This window comes from Neovison vison, chromosome 13, assembly GCF_020171115.1.
Source record: "Neovison vison isolate M4711 chromosome 13, ASM_NN_V1, whole genome shotgun sequence".
Taxonomy (NCBI): Eukaryota; Metazoa; Chordata; class Mammalia; order Carnivora; family Mustelidae; genus Neogale; species Neogale vison.
The window spans coordinates 129,100,960-129,120,512 of NC_058103.1; the positions used below are offsets into that span (position 1 = coordinate 129,100,960).

Genomic DNA, 19,553 nt, shown 5'->3' on the forward strand with positions numbered 1-19,553 from the left:
AGGTAAGATGGGCAGGTTACCATCTGGAGCTTGTTCTCTCTGGGTTAGGAAAATAGTTGAAGTGAAACTTAGCAAGTTTTCTTGTTTAGCTGCCCTTAAACCTGGCTCTACTTAATAGTTAATCCTTAAGAATAAAAGATAATCTGTTTTAGGCTCTCCCAGCTGTGATTGACCTTTATAGTTGTAGAGTGGGAGCAGATCTGAGAATAGTGAAGCAAACTCATTCCTTTTGGGACATTCACACTGATGTCCTATTTTCAAACAAATGAGAAAATTAATTTACTTAGTGGTGAAGACTGCTTTATAATTTGAGGGTTTGCAGGTTCTATGTTGTTTGTCCCCACCCCCACCCCCTTTTGCCCACCACCACACTGCTATAGTTCCATGAGTGAACAAACAGATAACCTTAATTATATAAAGGCTTATAAATCAGATTTGCCACTTAAATGAGTGCCTTTTGTGGAGTAGGAAAACCACCACTATGAACCAAAGTCATTGTCTTTAAGTACCTTTTATCTTCAAAGATAGGAGAGTAATTGAGACTTTAATTTTATAAGGCTGACTGAAAATAAGTGCAAAGGAAAGAGATGCCTTTGGGCTAATGAAGAAGTCTTTGTAGTACAGCTTGACTTGTGAACTGGTGTTGAGTGAAGAGCAGGCTTTAAGTATTGGGAAGAGGACAGGAGGGCTGTGGTGTATCTGGGCAGTGATGACACTTGTCTGAAGGGAGCCTTGGTCCTGTTGTAAGTGAGAGGGAGAGTTGCAACTCTCCGAAACTGGCATACATTGACCAACCTGTCAAAAAAGGCTTTCTGTCTACTTTTGTGTGTTCAAAAATTTCTATAATAAATAGGTAAAAGGAAGGGGCGCCTGGGTGGCTCAGTGGGTTAAGCCTCTGCTTTTGGCTCAGGTCATGAGCCTGATACCACCCACCCCTGCCTGCCTCTCTGCCTACTTGTGATCTCTCTCTTGCTCTCTGTCGAACAAATAAATAAATAAATTGAATAGGTAAAAAGAAGAAAATAGATTTTATTTTATTTTATTTTATTTTTTTTAAAGATTTTATTTATTTATTTGAGAGAGAGACAGTGAGAGAGAACATGAGCGAGGAGAAGGTCAGAAAGAGAAGCAGACTCCCCGTGGAGCTGGGAGCCTGATACGGGACTCGATCCCGGGACTCCAAGGATCATGACCTGAGCCGAAGGCAGTCGTCCAACCAACTGAGCCACCCAGGCGTCCCAGAAAATAGATTTTAAATAGCATCATGAAATTCTATGTAAAATCAATATGGAGAAAATTCGTATATAGGGATACATAGGTACGTGTTAAGAATATGAACTTTCAGTGGCTTTAAGATAAAATGAATGAGATTCTATTATAATGTATTGTTTTAATCACCTCTTTTCATCTTATTCATAGGGCTAGAATTCCCTCCCCATGGCACATGACACTGGGTACATGAGAGTGAGGTGGTTTATTAATCTCACTCAGCCCAGGCAGAAGGACATGGTACATTGCACAGGGCCACAAGGGGTGGTGGTGGGGGACTGCAGAGTGAATAATGAGTTGCTGTGGAATGTAGACCTTGAGTAACAAGTGTTTGAGGTGCACCCCTTGGATCCTGCAGGAGAGTGTGATTGACTTGCTTTAAAATAATTCTATAGTCTGGGAGGGCAGTGAAGCCTAGTACTTCGATATAAGCAGGAAATATGCCAAGTCTCTGCAATAAGAAGGGTTATTTAGCCTCTATAAAAAGTAATCTCTACACCCAGAGTGGGACTCGAACTCATGATTCCAAGAGCAAGAGTCATAGGCTCTACTGACTGAGCTAGCCAGGTACCTCAAGAAGGGATTTGACTTTGGGACCTTATCTACAGGAGCAGAATGGGGAGGGGAACATATAGTTAAGCCATTAAAAGCCCTCCCCATTTTACCAGATGTCAAGGCAGCACAAAATATTGGATCTTTATTTTTTAATTTTTTTTAAAGGGAGTGATTTATTTAAGTAGGTTCACACCTAACATGGGGCTTGAACTCAAAACCCTAAGATCAAGAGTGGCATGCTCTGCTGACTGAGTCTGCCAGTAGCTTGAATCTTAATTTTTGACCTTATACTGCATGTATGTAATTGGCATATAGTGCAAGTTAACATTAAGTGTTAATAAATTAAATATTACTAAAGTAATAGTTACACATTACTAAATTAATAGTTACTCATTTGGTATTTGAAAGGTTTATGTGAGTGCAGTCTAAATTTGGATTTGTGAGGCTATCATTATACTGGGATTGCAATTGTAGATAAACCTGACTTGTTTCTGGGTATCATTTTTGCAGATAATGTTACATTTTATTGATTCCAGAATATTCAGACTTACACTTCAGTTCATTTTCTTCAGACCTTCAAAAGGGGAATTTTATAGACCAGGGAACTTTAAGTAGTAGTCACTTCCTCAGTAGAATTCACATGATAATTAACATTGCTTTGATGATGATAATAGTTAAAGGGGTTGATTTTACATTAAGGTGTGCTTTAAAGAATCTTACGGTGACCCATGGTCATTGGAATACAGAGTGGGCTGCAGTGTTTTGTAGCTGTTTTACTCCCATTTTCCCAGATTTTATTATTATTACCTTTGCATTTTCACTTGTATATAGTGCTGTCACTTCCCAGCATACTTGAGCAACTTCTTGATTTAAGAAGTTTTATGAGCTGTAAGAAAGTTTCTAAATCTTAGGATGCTCATCTAAATGACACAGCTTTATTTTTAGGGCTAGTTATAATTATTTCCATTTATCTATATTAACCCAGAAAACATATATTAAGATACATTTTTGAGACTGCCAGATAGCTAGGTGCACAGGATTATAAAGGTGACTGGTAGGAGTCTAGGGGCTGGCAGTCTGGTGAGGGAAACTGGGTCATAAACACTGTTAAGCCAGTCATTTAGATGTTTTGGGAACACTGTAAACACACTTCCTTGTTGTTGTAATAGTCTTTTTATAGTCTATAGAAGTAATTCTTGCTGCTAACCATTTTGTTCCCAAATTATCTGCCTCCCACTATCACTGCAAGTTTATGTCTTCATCCATACTGATTGTCACAGTCCAGAATTATTCCAGAGGCAGGCTGTTGAGGCTTGAGGTTACCAAAGTTTGGCACATAAAGAGACCATAGTTTATTTTATTTTAAATTTAAAAATCAGTAGTAACTTTATAGATTGTTTAGTTTCTTTTGTTAGTGTGTATGTTAAGATTGTGACTCATTCAAGGTCATGCACCCAGCTAGAGGTAGGACTAAGTCTCCAAATTTTCCACGTAGGACTTCCTGAATGCATATTCTTGATTTAAGAGTGGCATTAAGAAAAAAAAAAAAAAAAAGAGTGGCATTAAGAAGATTGGGAGTACTTCTCCAAATACCTTGTAAGAGGGATTGATTCTGGAAAGGTGTCAAGTAGACAGCTAATCTCATCCATACTGTATGTGACTGATAGTTAAAAAGCTCAGAGCACCTCCCTGACTTGAGTTCTTTCCACGTTTCAGTATTATCTTGTTCCAGATTGTAAGGTGACTTTGCTTTTCAGATTGGTAGGGTTTCTTTTTTCTTTCCTCCTTCCCTCCTCCCTTCCTGTGGGCTCCACACCAGCACAGGGCCTGAACTCATGATCAAACGAGTTGGCCCTCCAATGGACTGAGCCACATAGGTGCCCCTTGTTAGTCAGTTCTGTCCTGACGTCCCTGCAACTCTTGGGAAACAGCCTGTGTTTTAAAAACCTTAATATGGAAATGTCCAGACATACATAGTACATGCAATAGAGAGAATAGAATGATACAGTGAACCCTGGGTGTGCCTACAACCCATCTTTACCACTGATCCCCATTTCTGCAGACAAGTTTTGGCTTTTCAAAAATCTGATGGGAATTTTACATTTACCCCGTAATAAGCCTGTTCAGGTATGTAAGTTAGCTATTCCAATAGCATTTAGCAATAAGCATTTGTGATTGTGTTCACAGGTCTTTAGGTCAGCAGGGATGACTCTGTGTTTTGCTCTGCACGTAATGGAAGGGTGCCAAGGGGCAAACAAAAATACAAAGGTTCTCTTTATATGTATACTCAGTACTGGCAGTCCTGTCACACCTACCTCCTATTGGCCAAAGTAAACCACGGGACCACACACCAAGTCAGTGGGGGTGGGAAGGACTGTTCTTAGGAAGTGTTCCAGGAACCATAATGTGACTCAACAGGCAAATCTAAACACTGGTCCCATTGTCAGTGTCATCTCAGTGTGAATACATTTTCCATTATTATAGAACATTATCCCCATTATTTAACTGCCTTTTGTCTGTCTCCCCACTGAAGACTAAAATTTAGCTATCACTATTTTATCCATAGAGCTTAGCACGTTTAATATACACAGCATTTGTTTGGTAAATACTATTTGAGTAAATGGATAACATAATTGAGGGGCTAGGTGAATAGGAAGTTGCTTTTGCTAAAGGCCAGAACCTCATAACCTCTGAAGAACAGAAAAACTTGTCTGGTCAGCAAGGGTTAATGTGTGAGGATCCTACTGAATTGCAGATTAGTTCTGGAACTCAGTAGTTGTACTAAAAATACCAGAAAGTTGAGCTGGTAGTCAGTTATAACCAATCCTAAACCTTGTTGCTGAGTAAGGTTTTTCCCTCTGCTTTCTGCACTTTGCTTTAGTTCATTTGTTAGCAGTGTTCATGAGTTGGCCGTTTGGAAAAAAAAAAAAAAAAAATTGCAGTCTTTGGTAAGCCTCTGCTTCTTATCTGGTCTTGTGGCTCGAGCCTTCTAGGTCCATAATCGTCACGTTCTCTGAAAAGTCCGTCAGTATCACACTTGAACCTTGACACATTTCTGTCTGCTAGATTCATCATCCTCTGCTAACAAAATGATAATGACAAATGATAAATCTGCATACCTCCAAATAGGCTAAATAAGAAATAAATTACCATTTGCTTTTATCTACATAGATTTTTTTTAATGAGTGCAAGAGAATTTTTTATTTATTTTTTAAATAATGTTCAGTTAGCCACTGTATAATATATCATTAGTTTTTGTTTAGTGTTCAGTGATTCATTAGTTGTGTATAACACCTGGTGCTCATCATGACCCATGGTCACCTCTTTTTTTTTTTTTTTTTTAAAGTATTTTATTTATTTATTTGTCAGAGAGACAGAGAGAGCACACAAGCAGGCAGAGTGGCAGGCAGGCAGAGGCAGAGAGAGAAGCAGGCTCCCTGCCGAGCAAGGTGCCTAATAGAGAACTTGATCCCAGGACCCTGGGATCATGACCTGAGCTGAAGGCAGCAGCTTAAGGGACTGAGCCACCCAGGCATCCCCCCATGTCCCCTCCTTATTACCCATCATCCTGTTAGCTATCCTCCCATGCTCCCCCCATCAGAAACCCTCTCTTTGTTTCCCAGGATCCATAGTCTGTCAGGGTGTGTCTCCCTCTGATCTCTCCCCTCTTCAGTTTTCCCTCCTTTTCTCTATGGTCCTCCTGGTATTCCTTATGTTCTGCATAAGGAATATGAGTGAAACCATAGTATAATTGTCTTTCTGTGCTTGACTTATTTTACTTGGTATAATCCCCTCCAGTTCCATCCATTTTGATGCAAATGATGGGTATTCATCTTTTCTGATGGCTGAATAATACTCCATTGTATTTATGTACCACAGCTTCTTTATCTGTTCATCTGTTGAAGGGCATTTTGGTTTCCACAGTTTGGCTATTGTGAACATTGCTGCTATAACATTGGGGGTGCTTGTGCCCCTTCTTATCAAAGCATCTGTATCTTTGGGGTAAATACCTAGTAGGGTAATTGCTGGGTTATAGGGTACCTCTAGTTTTAACTATCTTGAGGAGGAAGCTCCCTACTGTTTTTCAGAGTGGCTGTACCAGCTTGCCTTCCCACCAAGAGTGTCAGAGGGATCCCCTTTGTCCCTGTCCTCATCAACATTTGTTCCCTGTTTTTTTAATTTTTGCCATTGTAACTGGTGCAAGATGGAATCTTATTTATGGTTTAGATTTGTATTTCCCTCATGGCTGGTGATGTTGAACATTCTTACGTGTGTCTGTTAGCCATTTGTATGTGTTTTTTGGAGAAGTGTCTGTTGCGTCTTCTGCCCATTTTTTGACTGGGTTATTTGTGTTTTGAGTGTTGAGTTTGAGAAGTTCTTTATAGATCTTAGATATCAGCCCTTTATGTGTAATGTGATTTGCAAATATTTTCTCCCATTCCATGGGTTGCCTCTTAGTTTTGTTGACTGTTTCCTTTGCTGTGCAGAAGATTTTATCTTGATGAAGTCCCAGTAGTTCATTTTCACTTTTGTTTCCTTTGCCTTTGGAGACATGCATGTCTTTTTTTTTTTAAAGGTTTTGTTTATTTATTTATTTGACAGAGATCACAAGTAGGCAGAGAGTCAGGCAGAGAGAGAGGAGGAAGCAGGCTCCCTGCTGAGCAGAGAGTCCGATGTGGGGCTTGATCCCAGGACCCTGAGATCATGACCTGAGCTGAAGGCAGAGGCTTTTAACCCACTGAGCCACCCAGGTGCCCCTGGAGACATGCATGTCTTAAAAGAAGTTGCTGCAACTGATGATGTAGGAAAGGTTACTGCCTATGTTCTCCTCTAGAATTTTGATGGATTCCTTTCTCACATTGACGTCTTTCATCAATTTAGAATTTATGTTTGTGTATGGTGTGAGAAGATGCTCCAGTTTAATTTTTCTGTATGTAGCTGTTTTCCCAGCACCACTTTTTTTTTTTAAAGATTTTATTTTTTTATTTGACAGAGAGAGATCACAAGTAGGCAGAGAGGCAGGCAGAGAGAGAGAGAGGAGGAAGCAGGCTCCCTGCTGAGCAGAGAGCCCGACGTGGGACTCCATCCGAGGACCCTGAGATCATGACCCGAGCCGAAGGCAGCGGCTTAACCCACTGAGCCACCCAGGCGCCCTCCCAGCACCACTTATTGAAGAGACTTTTTTTCCATTGGATATTGTCGAAGATTCTTGACCATAGAGTTAAGGGTCCATTTCTGGGCTCTCTATTCTGTTCCCTTGATTTATATGTCTGTTTTTGTGCCAATAGCATACTGTCTTGGTGATCACAGGTTTGTAATATAGCTTGAAGTCAGGCAGCATGAGGCCCCCAGCTTTGATTTTCTTTTTCAACATTCCCTTGGTGATTTGGGGGTCTTTTCTGGTTCCATACAAATTTTAGAATTGTTTGTTCCAGCTCCTTGAAAAATGCCAATGGTAGGGACGCCTGGGTGGCTCAGTTGGTTGGACGACTGCCTTCGGCTCAGGGCGTGATCCTGGAGTCCCGGGATCGAGTCCCACATCAGGCTCCCAGCTCCATGGGGAGTCTGCTTCGCTCTCTGACCTTCTCCTCGCTCATGCTCTCTCTCACTGTCTCTCTCTCTCAAATAAATAAATAAATAAATAAAATCTTAAAAAAAAAAAAAAAAGAAAAATGCCAATGGTATTTTAATAGGGGTACTATTGAAATTGTAGATTGTTCTGGGCAGGATAGACATTTTCACAATATTCAGTCTTCCAATCTGTGGGCATGGAATGTTTTTCCATCTTTTCGTGTCTTCCTCAATTTCTTTTATAAATCTTCTGTAATTACTAGAGTGTATTAACTTCTTTGGTTAGATTTATTCCTAGGTATCTTACGGTTTTTGTTGCTGTTGTGAATGGAATTAATTCCTTTATTTCTCTTTCTGCAGTTACATTGTTAATGTATAGTAAAGCAACTGATTTCTGTGCATTGATTTTATATCCTGCCACATTGCTGAATTGCTGTATGAGTTCTAGTAATTTGGGGTTGGAGTCTTTTGGGTTTTCCACCCAAAGTATCATGTCATCTGTGAAGAGAGAGAGTTTGACTTCTTCTTTGGCAATTTGGATGCATTTTCTTTTTGTTGTCTGATTGTTGATGTTAGGACTTTAGTACTATGTTGAACAATAGTGGTGAGAGTGGGCATTTCTGTCATGTTCCTGACCTTAAGGGAAGAGCTTTTCCACATTGAGAATGGTATTTCCTGTGGGCTTTTTGTAGATGATTTTTATGAAATTGAGAAATACTCCCTCTAGCTCTACACCCTGAAGAGTTTTAATCAGGAAAGGATGTTGTATTTTGTCAAATGCTTTTTCTGCATCAGTTGAGAGAATCATACTGTTCTTGTCTTTTCTTTTATTAATATGCTCTATCATGTTGATTGATTTGCGAATGTTGAACCACCCTTGCATCCCAGGAATAAATCCGACTTGGTTGTGGTGGATAATCCTTTTAATTTCTGTTGGGTCCTATTGACTAGGATCTTGTTGAGGATTTTGACATCCGTGTTCATCAGGGCTGTTGGTCTGTAATTCTGTATTTTGATGAGCTCTTTGCCTGGTTTTGGGATCAGGGTAATACTGGCCTCATAGAAGGACTTTGTTTACGTAGATTTCTAAGAAGAAGGTGTATTCATGAGAAAACTCCGAGCTTCTCTGTATACATTATTCAAAAAGGACACATGAAATTGGTAAATGTATTGATAAACTAGATTTGTATATTCTCATGCCTGATTTTCAATCTATGGAAATTTTTTTCTTTTTTCTTTTTTTCTCTTTTTTTTTTTTCCAAGTTTTTTTTTTTTTTAATTTATTTATCAGAGAGAGAGAGCGAGCACAGGCAGACAGAATGGCAGGCAGAGGCAGAGGGAGAGGCGGGCTCCCTGCCAAGCAAGGAGCCCGATGTGGGACTTGATTCCAGGACGCTGGGATTGATGAAGTTCTCGAACCTAGGTGAGGTTCAGTGGGGTGAGGTTCGGAGCCGACGGCTAAAGAAAGAATTCTTAAGACGTCTCTGGTGCAAAAAGGTGGTTTATTAGAGCACGGGGACAGGACCCGTGGGCAGGCAGAGATGCGGCTGCCCCGAGCCTGTGAGGAGTGTCTGGTTATATACACAGGAGTTGGGTAGGTGAGGACAAAGGGGTGTTCAGAAGGGCTATTGGGGTAAAAGAAGACTGTCAGGATATTGAAGTCCTGGTTACTATCAAGCCAAGGCCACTTTCCCTCTAATGAGGCACTAACATAAAGACAGTTGGGAGTCTCCTGGTGGAATGTTACATTCCTGCTATCAAGCGTCCTTGTTAGTGAGATTTAGGTTTTAAAAGAAATTTAACTTTATTTACTTTTCCTTCTACCTCCTTCTCCTTCGGTTTTTTTATGGAGGGGAGGGTGACGTTAGGGCTTGAGGAACTGAGTTATGTGTCTTTGGAAATTGGGCTATTGATAAGGTAACTTCTTTGTTGTAAATCTCAAGGACATTTGTAAACCAAGAGAGACTCCTGCCTTGCAGGACTGTGATCTCTGCAAGATAACCATTTGCTCTTCTTTTAGGGCAGTCAGGGATGCCTGTGGAATGCCACACATATTACCAAGGGGAATGGGTGGAGAGGGGGTGCAAGGCGCCAGCCCCTGCTCCGTTCTCAGCCAGTCTCCTACTCCCTCATCAGGATCATGACCTCAACCAACTGAGCCACCCAGGCGTCCCTGGAAATTTTTTTCTTAACAGCAAAGTTTTGTTACTAGGAACTGTCAACTAAGATGGGAGACATTTAAATATGAAACTAGAGTTCATAAAACCAATTTAAATTTTAAACAGTATTGGCATATAAAAGTAGTTGTATTTTTATTTTTTTTCAGTTTTACTGAGTTATTGTTGACATATAACATTGTATTAGCTAAGGTATGCAATATAGTGATTATATGTGTATTGTAAAATGATAACCACAGTAAGTTTAGTTAACATCACACATACAAATTTATTTTCCTGTGATGAGAACTTTTAAGATCTCTCTTAGCCACTTTCAAATATGTAATACAGTATTGTTAGCTGTAGTCACCATGCTGTACATTAACATCCCCAAACTTATAACTATATCTTTTTACCACCTTCACCCATTTCTGTCACCTCTCTACCCCCTCACCCATTTTAGTCACCCTTTTACCCCTGCCTCTGGTAACCACCAGTCTGTTCTCTGATTTTATGATTTTGGTTTTTAAGTATGGCCTTACATCACAATCCTATCTTTTGCCATAAGTATGAGAAATAATTTTACATTGGTGGTAAGTTATAAATGATAAATATATTTTCCATGGTAGTAATGAAAATACTCCTTTATGAATGGAGAAGTGGAGTAAAATTTTTGAGTTACATATAGATTATCATCATTCTGTTTAAAAATCAAGTTTTGTTTTGTTTTGCATTTTTTAGATTTGAAGATTGCATAGTCCTGCGTCTGGCACCAGTGGTTTCTCTGTTTTGTGATCAATGTGATTCACAAGAACTTCTTTAGTAACAAACGAAATGATCCAGGGCCGTGGAAAATATGATTTTTACATTGGTCTGGGATTGGCTATGAGCTCCAGCATTTTCATTGGCGGGAGTTTCATTTTGAAAAAAAAAGGTCTTCTTCGACTTGCCAGGAAAGGCTCCATGAGAGCAGGTAGGCTGTGTCTTATGTGACTGTGAAATGACATCAGTGTGTGCTTGTGTACTGAGGTTCTTTGTTGATAGACAACCATATCTTTGTTCCTACTTAGTATATTTGAAACTTTGAACTTTGCAAGCCTTGTAAATGTTTATAGAGAATCAGACATCAGTTTTGTGATGAGAAAAATTAAAAGTGAGAGGATGTCAAAATAAGCATAACTTCTGCAGTTATTATCAAAGTGGAAATAAGGACCAAGGCCCAATTAGCATCCAGCCTTATCTTTAAATTTTGTTATGGCTGTAGTGAAGGAGATAAGGGTTTATGAACAGAATCAGAATATTACTGAAGCCTAGTATTTTTTTAATCTAGGATACTGAAGTTTTACTTTTACCTTAAGACATTTTAGCTGATGATCTTAAATTGACATGAAGGAAAGAGAAGGCTTACTACGGTTAAAGAGTATTCTGTTCAGTGATTTTTCTGAAGGGTGATATAGGTTATTTCCCCCAGACTTGTCCTGCTGACAAGTCATGAGACCTTGGGGGAGACTCAGTGTGATAAAACCCCACTCTGGCTTCATTTGGTGCATTCATGACAGCATTATGTTGCTTTCTGGTCATGTTCTATCATTCAGCCTCTGCTTTAGTTCCAAACCCGATTCTGACCTCACAGGAAGACCTGCTTTGGCAGTTAAAAAAAACAAACAAACAAACATTGAACTTCTTCCTCTTTCCTGTGCCATCTTTATGGCCAGAGCTAATCAGTTTTAAAATAGTAGCCTCTGTTAGTGGGAAGAGAAGAAAGTATTAGCATATGCTGCTTGAATAAGTATATTCCTCATTCTTGTCTTAAGGCAGGTACTCTCATTGTCCATGATAGATACGCTTGTCAGAGGGTTCATTTACATTGGCTTTTCTTTTGGACAATGGCTTAAGTACCAGTTGCTTCCTGATTTTATTAATTTTGGGGGGAGGAAAGTCAAATAGGAAGATGAGGATCCTGGCAGCTCCAGACTGTGATGAAGTCTCAGTCTTTTTATGTATGGTCAATATAAAACCCCTTCTACAAGGTTACTTCCTCATAAGTGGGACTAACCCACACCTATATGGCTTATCCACATTCAGACTAATTTATTTGAAGTTGGGTTACTTCTTACTGGTTCTTTTTCTTTGTTTATTGAAGCCGAGTTTACAAAACAAAAGAATGATGCATAGACTGAAAATAAGGATTGATTTTAATTCTTTTACTGAACAGTATAGTGCAAACCTAAAAATTTTTAACATTTTCGTGATCCTGATCCCCTTTTCTAAGATAATCATAAAAAGATTATTTTAGAAATCCGCTTACACAGTCATGGTGGAACCTTTATTCATAATAATAATAACAAATGAGGTATTTCAAAATCTATAATTGATAATAGTTGTCATAAATTACAAGAGTCTGGTAATCTTCCAAAAAAGCTAAATTTTACTTTTTCATTTGCAGGTCAAGGTGGCCATGCATATCTTAAAGAATGGTTGTGGTGGGCTGGATTGCTATCAAGTATGTATAGAGAACATTTCAAGGATATTTTATAGTTGTATATTAAAATATTTGCACATACTAATACTGCCTCTTACTAGCACATTGTTGTTTGTTTATTTAATTTTTAAAGATTTATCTATTCTAGAGAAAGAGACAGAGCAAGTGAGGGCGGGGAGGGGCAGAGAATCCTGAAGCAGCCTACCTGCTGAGCACAGAGCCTGATGCTGGACTGGAATCCAGCACCCCAAGATCACAACCTGAGTCTGTCAAGAGTCTGCTGCTTAACCGACTGAGCCACCCAGGTGCCCCTAGCACTTTTACAATTTTTAAATAAATCCTTGCTTTTTTAATGAATAGTACTCAAAATGCATAAAATTGAAGCCAGTAAAAGTCATTTAGGAGTTTAATAGTTTATTTAATTTGAATGAGAAGACTTTCTTTTACCTGTCCGATTGAAATATGTGTGATATACCTATGTGTTTAAGATTCTCAGTTTAAGAGGTAACTTTGTTAGTAAAATATCCTGTTTAAAATATCCTGTATTAAAATATCCTGTATATCCTGTATATTTATATCCTGTATAAAAATTCCAAAGAATATACAGATAAATTAAAATTTAATTAAGTGTTGGATATAAAGTCAACATATAAAACTAAGCTGCATTATGAGCAGCAATTAGAAAATGAAATGTTGGGGCACTTGGGTGGCTCAATGGGTTAAGCATTTGCCTTTGGCTCAGGTCATGATTTCAGGGTCCTGAGATTGAGTCTCACATTGTACTCTCTGCTTAGTGGGGAGTCTGCTTCTCCCTCTCCTTCTCTCTCTCTGCTCTCCTTCTCTCTCTCTCTTTCAAATAAATAAATATCTTTTAAAAAATGTTAAAATGGTACCGTTTTCATATAATTTTTAAAAATAGGAGTTATTTAATTATAAATGTAACAAAAGGTGGGAAAGATACCTATGGAAAAATGAAATCATTACTGAGATAAAGACGACAAATAGAGGGATATATTATTTTCATGAGTTGAAAGATTCATTATTGGAAAGTCATCATTTCCATAGTGACAGGTTAAATGCTATTCCATTTAAAACTGTAGGTGGTCATGTGGTAGATGGTAAGTTGATTTAAAATTTGTGCAGTAGGGCACCTGGGTGGCTCAGTCAAGCATCTGCCTTCGGTTCAGGTCATGATCCTGGGGTCCTGGGATAGAGTCTTGCTCAGCTTGGAGTCTGCTTTTTCCTCTCTTTCTGCCCCTCCTGCCCGCTTATGTTCTCTATCTCAAATAAATTGGGTGGGGGGGAAGACCCTAAAATTGAAAACACATTTTAAAAAAATAAGTAAAATTTGTATGGTAGTACAGAAGTCTAAGTAAAGCGAACTCTTTTTTTAATTTAAATTTTGATAGTTAACATGCAGTGCAATATTGGTTTCAGGAGTAGAACTCAATGATCCATCACTTATATACAACACCTAGGGATCATCACAAATACCCTCTTTAATACCCATTCACCATCTAGCTCATTCCCCACCCACCTCCCTTGGTCAGCCCTCAGCTCTCTACCATTAAGCTATTCTCCTTTCTTTCTTTTCCTCCTTCCCTTATGCTCATCTGTTTTCTTTCTTAAATCCCACATATGAGTGAGAAAAGGTATTTGTCTTTCTCTGATTTATTTCACTTAGCATAATGCACTCTTGCTCCATCCATGTCATTGCAAATGACAAGATTTCATTCTTTTTGATGGTTGAAAATACTATTCCATTGTATATACATACCACATCTTCATTATCCATTCATCAGTTGATGGACATTTAGGCTCTCTCCACAGATTGGCTATTGTTGATAATGCTGCAGTAAAAGAGGGGGGGGTGTATGTACACCTTTGAATCTGTATTTTTGTATCCTTTGGATAAATACTTAGAAGTGCAATTGCTGGATTGTAGGATGGTTCTCTTTTTAACTTTTTGAAGAACCTGTAACCTGTTCTCCAGAGTAACTACACCAGTTTACTTTCCCACCGACAGGCAAAAGGGTTCCCCTTTTTCCACATCCTCAGTAGCATCTCTTGTTTCTTGTGTTGTTAATTTTAGATCATACAGGTTTGAGGTGGTATTGTCTTGTGGTATATTTCCCTGATGATGAGTAATGTTGAGTATCTTTTCACGTGTCTCTTAACCATCTGGATGTCTTCTTTAGAAAAGTGTCTATTCATGTCTCTTGCCCATTTATTAACTAGATTATTTGTTTTTTGGGTGTTGAGTTTGGTATGTTTCTTAGAGATTTTGGATACTAACCCTTTGTTAGTATGTGATTTACAGAGTATCTTTTACTGTTCTGTGGGCTACCTTTTTTTTTTTTTTTTTTAATTTGTTTCAGCGTAACAGTATTCATTGTTTTTGCACCACACCCAGTGCTCCATGAAATCCGTGCCCTCTCCAATACCCACCACCGGGTTCCCCCCACGTCCCACCCCCCGCCCCTTCAAAACCCTGAGATTGTTTTTCAGAATCCATAGTCTCTCATGGTTCACCTCCCCTTCCAATTTCCCTCAACTCCCTTCTCCTCTCTAACTCCCCTTGTCCTCCATGCTCTTTGTTATGCTCCACAAATAAGTGAAATCATATGATAATTGACTCTCTCTGCCTGACTTATTTCACTCAACATAATCTCTTCCAGCCCCGTCCATGTTGCTACAAAAGTTGGGTATATATCCTTTCTGATGGAGGCATAATACTCCATAGTGTATATGGATCACATCTTCCTTATCCATTCGTCCGTTGAAGGGCATCTTGGTTCTTTCCACAGTTTGGTGACTGTGGCCATTGCTGCTATACACATTGGGGTACAGATGGCTCTTCTTTTCACAACATCTGTATCTTTGGAGTAAATACCCAGTAGTGCAATTGCAGGGTCATAGGGAAGCTCTATTTTTAATTTCTTAAGGAATCTCCACACAGTTCTCCAAAGTGGCTGAACCAACTTGTATTCCCACCAACAGTGGAAGAGGGTTCCCCTTTCTCCACATCCCCTCCAACACATGTTGTTTCCTGTCTTGCTAATTTTGGCCATTCTAACTGGTGTAAGGTGGTATCTCAATGTGGTTTTAATTTGAATCTCCCTGATGGCTAGTGATGATGAACGTTTTTCATGTGTCTGATAGTCATTTGTATGTCTTCATTGGAGAAGTGTCTGTTCATGTCTTTTGGCCATTTTTTTTTTTTTTTGATATGATTATCTGTTTTGTGTGTGTTGAGTTTGAGGAGTTCTTGATAGATCCTGGATATCAACCTTTTGTCTATACTGTCATTTGCAAATATCTTCTCCCATTCCGTGGGTTGCCTCGTTGTTTTTTTGACTGTTTCCTTTGCTGTGCAGAAGCTTTTGCTTTTGATGAAGTTCCAAAAGTTCATTTTCGCTTTTGTTTCCTTTGCCTTTGGAGACATATCTTGAAAGAAGTTGCTGTGGCTGATATCAAAGAGGTTACTGCCTATGTTCTCCTCTAGGATTCTGATGGATTCCTGTCTCATGTTGAGGTCTTTTATCCATTTTGAGTTTATCTTTGTGTACGGTGTAAGTGAATGGTCGAGTTTCATTCTTCTTCATATAGCTGTCCAGTTTTCCCAGCACCATTTATTGAAGAGACTGTCTTTTTTCCACTGTATATTTTTTCCTGTTTTGTCGAAGATTATTTGACCATAGAGTTGAGGGTCCCTATCTGGGCTCTTTACTCTGTTCCACTGGTTTGTGTGTCTGTTTTTATGCCAGTATCGTGCTGTCTTGGTGATCACAGCTTTGTAGTAAAGCTTGAAATCAGGTAACGTGATGCCCCCCCGTTTTATTTTTGTTTTTCAGCATTTCCTTAGAGATTCGGGGTCTCTTCTGATTCCATACAAATTTTTGGATTATTTGCTCCAGCTCTTTGAAGAATACCAGTGGAATTTTGATCGGAATAGCTTTAAAAGTATAGATTGCTCTGGGCAGTATGGACATTTTAACAATGTTTATTCTTTCAATCAAGAGCATGGAATGGTCTTCCATCTTTTTGTGTCTTCTTCAATTTCTTTTATGAGTATTCTGTAGTTCGTTGAGTACAGATCCTTTACCTCTTTGGTTAGTTTTATTCCTAGGTATCTTATGGTTCTTGGTGCTATAGTAAATGGAATCGATTCTCTTAATTTCCCTTTCTGTATTTTCATTGTTAGTGTATAAGAAAGCCACTGATTTCTGTACATTGACTTTGTATCCTGCCACGTTGCTGAATTGCTGTATGAGTTCTAGTAGTTTGGGGGTGGAGTCTTTTGGGTTTTCCATATAAAGAATCATGTCATCTGCAAATAGAGAGAGTTTGACTTCTTCATTACCAATTTGGATACCTTTTATTTCTCTCTGTTGTCTGATTGCTGTTGCTAGGACTTCTCATACTATGTTGAACAAGAGTGGTGAGAGTGGGCATCCTTGTTGTGTTCCTGATCTCAACGGGAAGGACGCAAGCTTTTTCCCATTGAGGATGATATTTGCTGTGGGTCTTTCATAGATAGATTTGATGAAGTTCAGGAATGTTCCCTCTATCCCTGTACTTTGAAGTGTTTTAATCAGGAACGGATGCTGGATTTTGTCAAATGCTTTTTCTGCATCAATTGAGAGGACCATGTGGTTCTTCTCTCTTCTCTTATTAATTTGTTCTATCACATTGATTTGCGAATGTTAACCATCCTTGTAACCCAGGGATGAATCCCACCTGGTCATGGTAGATAATCTTTTTGATGTTCTGTTGGATCCTGTTTGCTAGTATCTTGTTGAGAATCTTAGCATCCATATTCATCAGTGATACTGGTCTGAAATTCTCCTTTTTGGTAGGGTCTTTGTCTGGTTTGGGGATCAGGGTATTGCTGGCTCATAGAGTCTGGAAGTTTTCCTTCTGCTTCAATTTTTTGAAACAGCTTCAGGAGAATAGGTGTTATTTCTTCTTTGAATGTTTGGTAGAAATCCCCAGGGAATCCGTCAGGTCCTGGGCTCTTGTTTCTGGGGAGGTTTTTGATCACTGCTTCAATCTTGTTACTAGATACCGGTCTATTCAGGATGTCAGTTTCTTCCTGGTTCAATTTGGGGAGTTTATAGTTTTCCAGGAATGCATCCATTTCATCTAGGTTGCTTAGCTTACTGGCATATAACTGTTGATAATAACTTCTTATGATTGTGTCTACTTCCTTGGTGTTCGTTGTGATCTCTCCCTTTTCATTCATAGTTTTATGAATTTGAGTTTTCTCTCTTTTCTTTTGGATTAGTGTGGCCAATGGTTTATTGATCTTATTGATTCTTTCAAAAAACCAACTTCTAGTTTCATTGATACCTTCTACTCTATCTCTGGTTTCTACCTCATTGATTGCAGCTCTAATCTTGATTATTTCCCTTCTAATGTGTGGAGTTGTTTTTATTTGTTGTTGATTCTCCAGTTCTTTAAGGTGTAGAGATAGCTGCTGTGTTCTGAATTTTTCCATTTTTTTGAGGGAGGCTTGGATGGCTCTGTATTTCCCCCTCAGGACCGCCTTTGCTGTATCCCATAGGTTTTGGACCGAAGTGTCTTTATTCTCATTGGTTTCTATGTATTGTTTCAGTTCTTCTTTGATCTCCTGGTTGATCCAAGCATTCTTAAGCAAGGTGGTCTTTAGCTTCCAGGTGTTTGAGTTCCTTCTGAACTTTTCCTTGTGATTGAGCTCCAGTTTCAAAGCATTGTGATCTGAGAATATGCTGGGAATCATCTCAGTCTTTTGGTATCGGCTGAGTCCTGATTTGTGACCCAGTATGTGGTCTATTCTGGAGAAGGTTCCGTGTGCACTTGAGAAGAAGGAGTATTCTGTTTTTTGGGGGTGGAGTGTTCTGTATATATCTATGAGGTCCATCTGGTCCAATGTGTCATTCAATGCTCTTGTTTCTTTATTGATTTTCTGCTTTGATGATCTGTCTATTTCTGAGAGAGGCATGTTAAGATCTCCAACGATTACTGTATTCATATCATTATGACTCTTTATCTTGATTTACAGTTTTCTTATGTAATTGGCTGCTCCCATATTGGGAGCATAGATATTTACAATTGTTAGATCATCTTGGTGGATAGTCCCTTTCAGAATGATATAGTGTCCTTCTGTATCTCTCACTACAGTCTTTAGTTTAAAATCTAATTTATCTGATATGAGAATCGCTACCCCAGCCTTCCTTTGAGGCCCACTGGCGTGAAAGATGCTTCTCCATCCCTTCACTTTCAGTCTGGGTGTATCTTTAGGTTCAGAATGGGTCTCTCGTAGACAACATATGGATGGGTCCTGTTGTTTTATCCAATGTGCAACCCTGTGTCATTTTATGGGCGCATTTAGGCCATTCACATTGAGAGTGATTGTTGATAGATACGTTTTTATTGACATATTACCTTTGAAGTCTTTCTTTCTGTAGATTGTCTCTATATTTCTGTTCAATGCTATTCTTAGGATTTTTCCTCTTTTATAGAACCCCCTTTAATATTTCCCTGCAGTGTCGGCTTGGTAGTTGCATAGTCTTTTAAGCCTTGCCCTTCTTGGAAACTCTTTATCTCTCCATCCATTTTGAATGTCAGTCTTGCTGGATAAAGTATTCTTGGCTGCATGGTCTTCTCATTTAGTGCTCTGAATATATCTTTCCAGCCTCTTCTGGCTTGCCAGGTCTCTGTGGACAGGTCTGACATTATTCTGATGGGCTTTCCTCTTTAAGTTAGGAGCCTCTTTGTCCTAGTGGCTTTCAAGGGATTATACCTACAATTATGATTCCTCAATTTGAGTATCAGGTGCCTTGATGTTTTTTTTTTTTGAAATCTACAGTCTTGGGTGGAGACTGTTTGGCCTCTAGTTAATATACGCTGGTTCCATTCGGGAGATTGGGATAATTTTCATGAAGAACTTGTTCCACTATATCTTCTAGACTTCTTTCTTTCTCCTCCCCTTCAGGGATTCTAATAATTTTGACGTTGGAACGTTTCATGGCATCATTTATTTTCCTGATTCTGTTTTCGTGGCTTCTAAGCTGTTTATTCCAGACTTCCTCCTGATCCTTTCTCTCTGTCTGTTTGTCCTCCAGATCACTAATTCTATCTTCTGCCTCAGTTACCCTAGCTTTGAGAGAATTTAGATTGGATTGGAACTCATTGAGAGCTTTGTGAACCTCATCCCTGGTAGCTTTTAGCTCTGCCCTAACATTGTGAACATCCTGTCTGGTCGCTTTCAGTTTGACCCTAATCAATTCCGTTTGGTCATCCATGGCTTTCTCCAACCTAACTATTGCCTGGATAATTGTTGGACTGAATTCTCTCTCCGACGTATTGTCTATGTTGATAGCTATTAGCTCTGTTGCAGAAGGCCCATCCTCTGTATTTTTCTTCTGTTGGGCATTCCTCCTCCTAGTCATTTTGGTGAGAGATGACTGAACAGATGTAGCTGGATGTATCGACCCTGGTGCAGTCAAGGTGCACCCTGGAACACTTCTAAGCAATCA

General features: G+C 39.1%; 1 protein-coding gene across 3 annotated transcripts in view; it reads left to right on the forward strand.

Annotated features, from left to right (window-relative positions):
- NIPA2 (NIPA magnesium transporter 2) overlaps positions 1–19,553 on the forward strand; it is a 35,237-nt gene that overhangs the window by 3,678 nt on the left and 12,006 nt on the right. For all 3 annotated transcript variants that reach the window (XM_044232174.1, XM_044232173.1, XM_044232175.1), the window contains 2 exons: positions 10,293–10,524; positions 11,998–12,054. In XM_044232174.1, coding sequence (XP_044088109.1) covers positions 10,386–10,524; positions 11,998–12,054 — 196 coding nt within the window. In that variant the 5' untranslated portion in view covers positions 10,293–10,385. The remainder of the gene's footprint in view (positions 1–10,292; positions 10,525–11,997; positions 12,055–19,553) is intronic.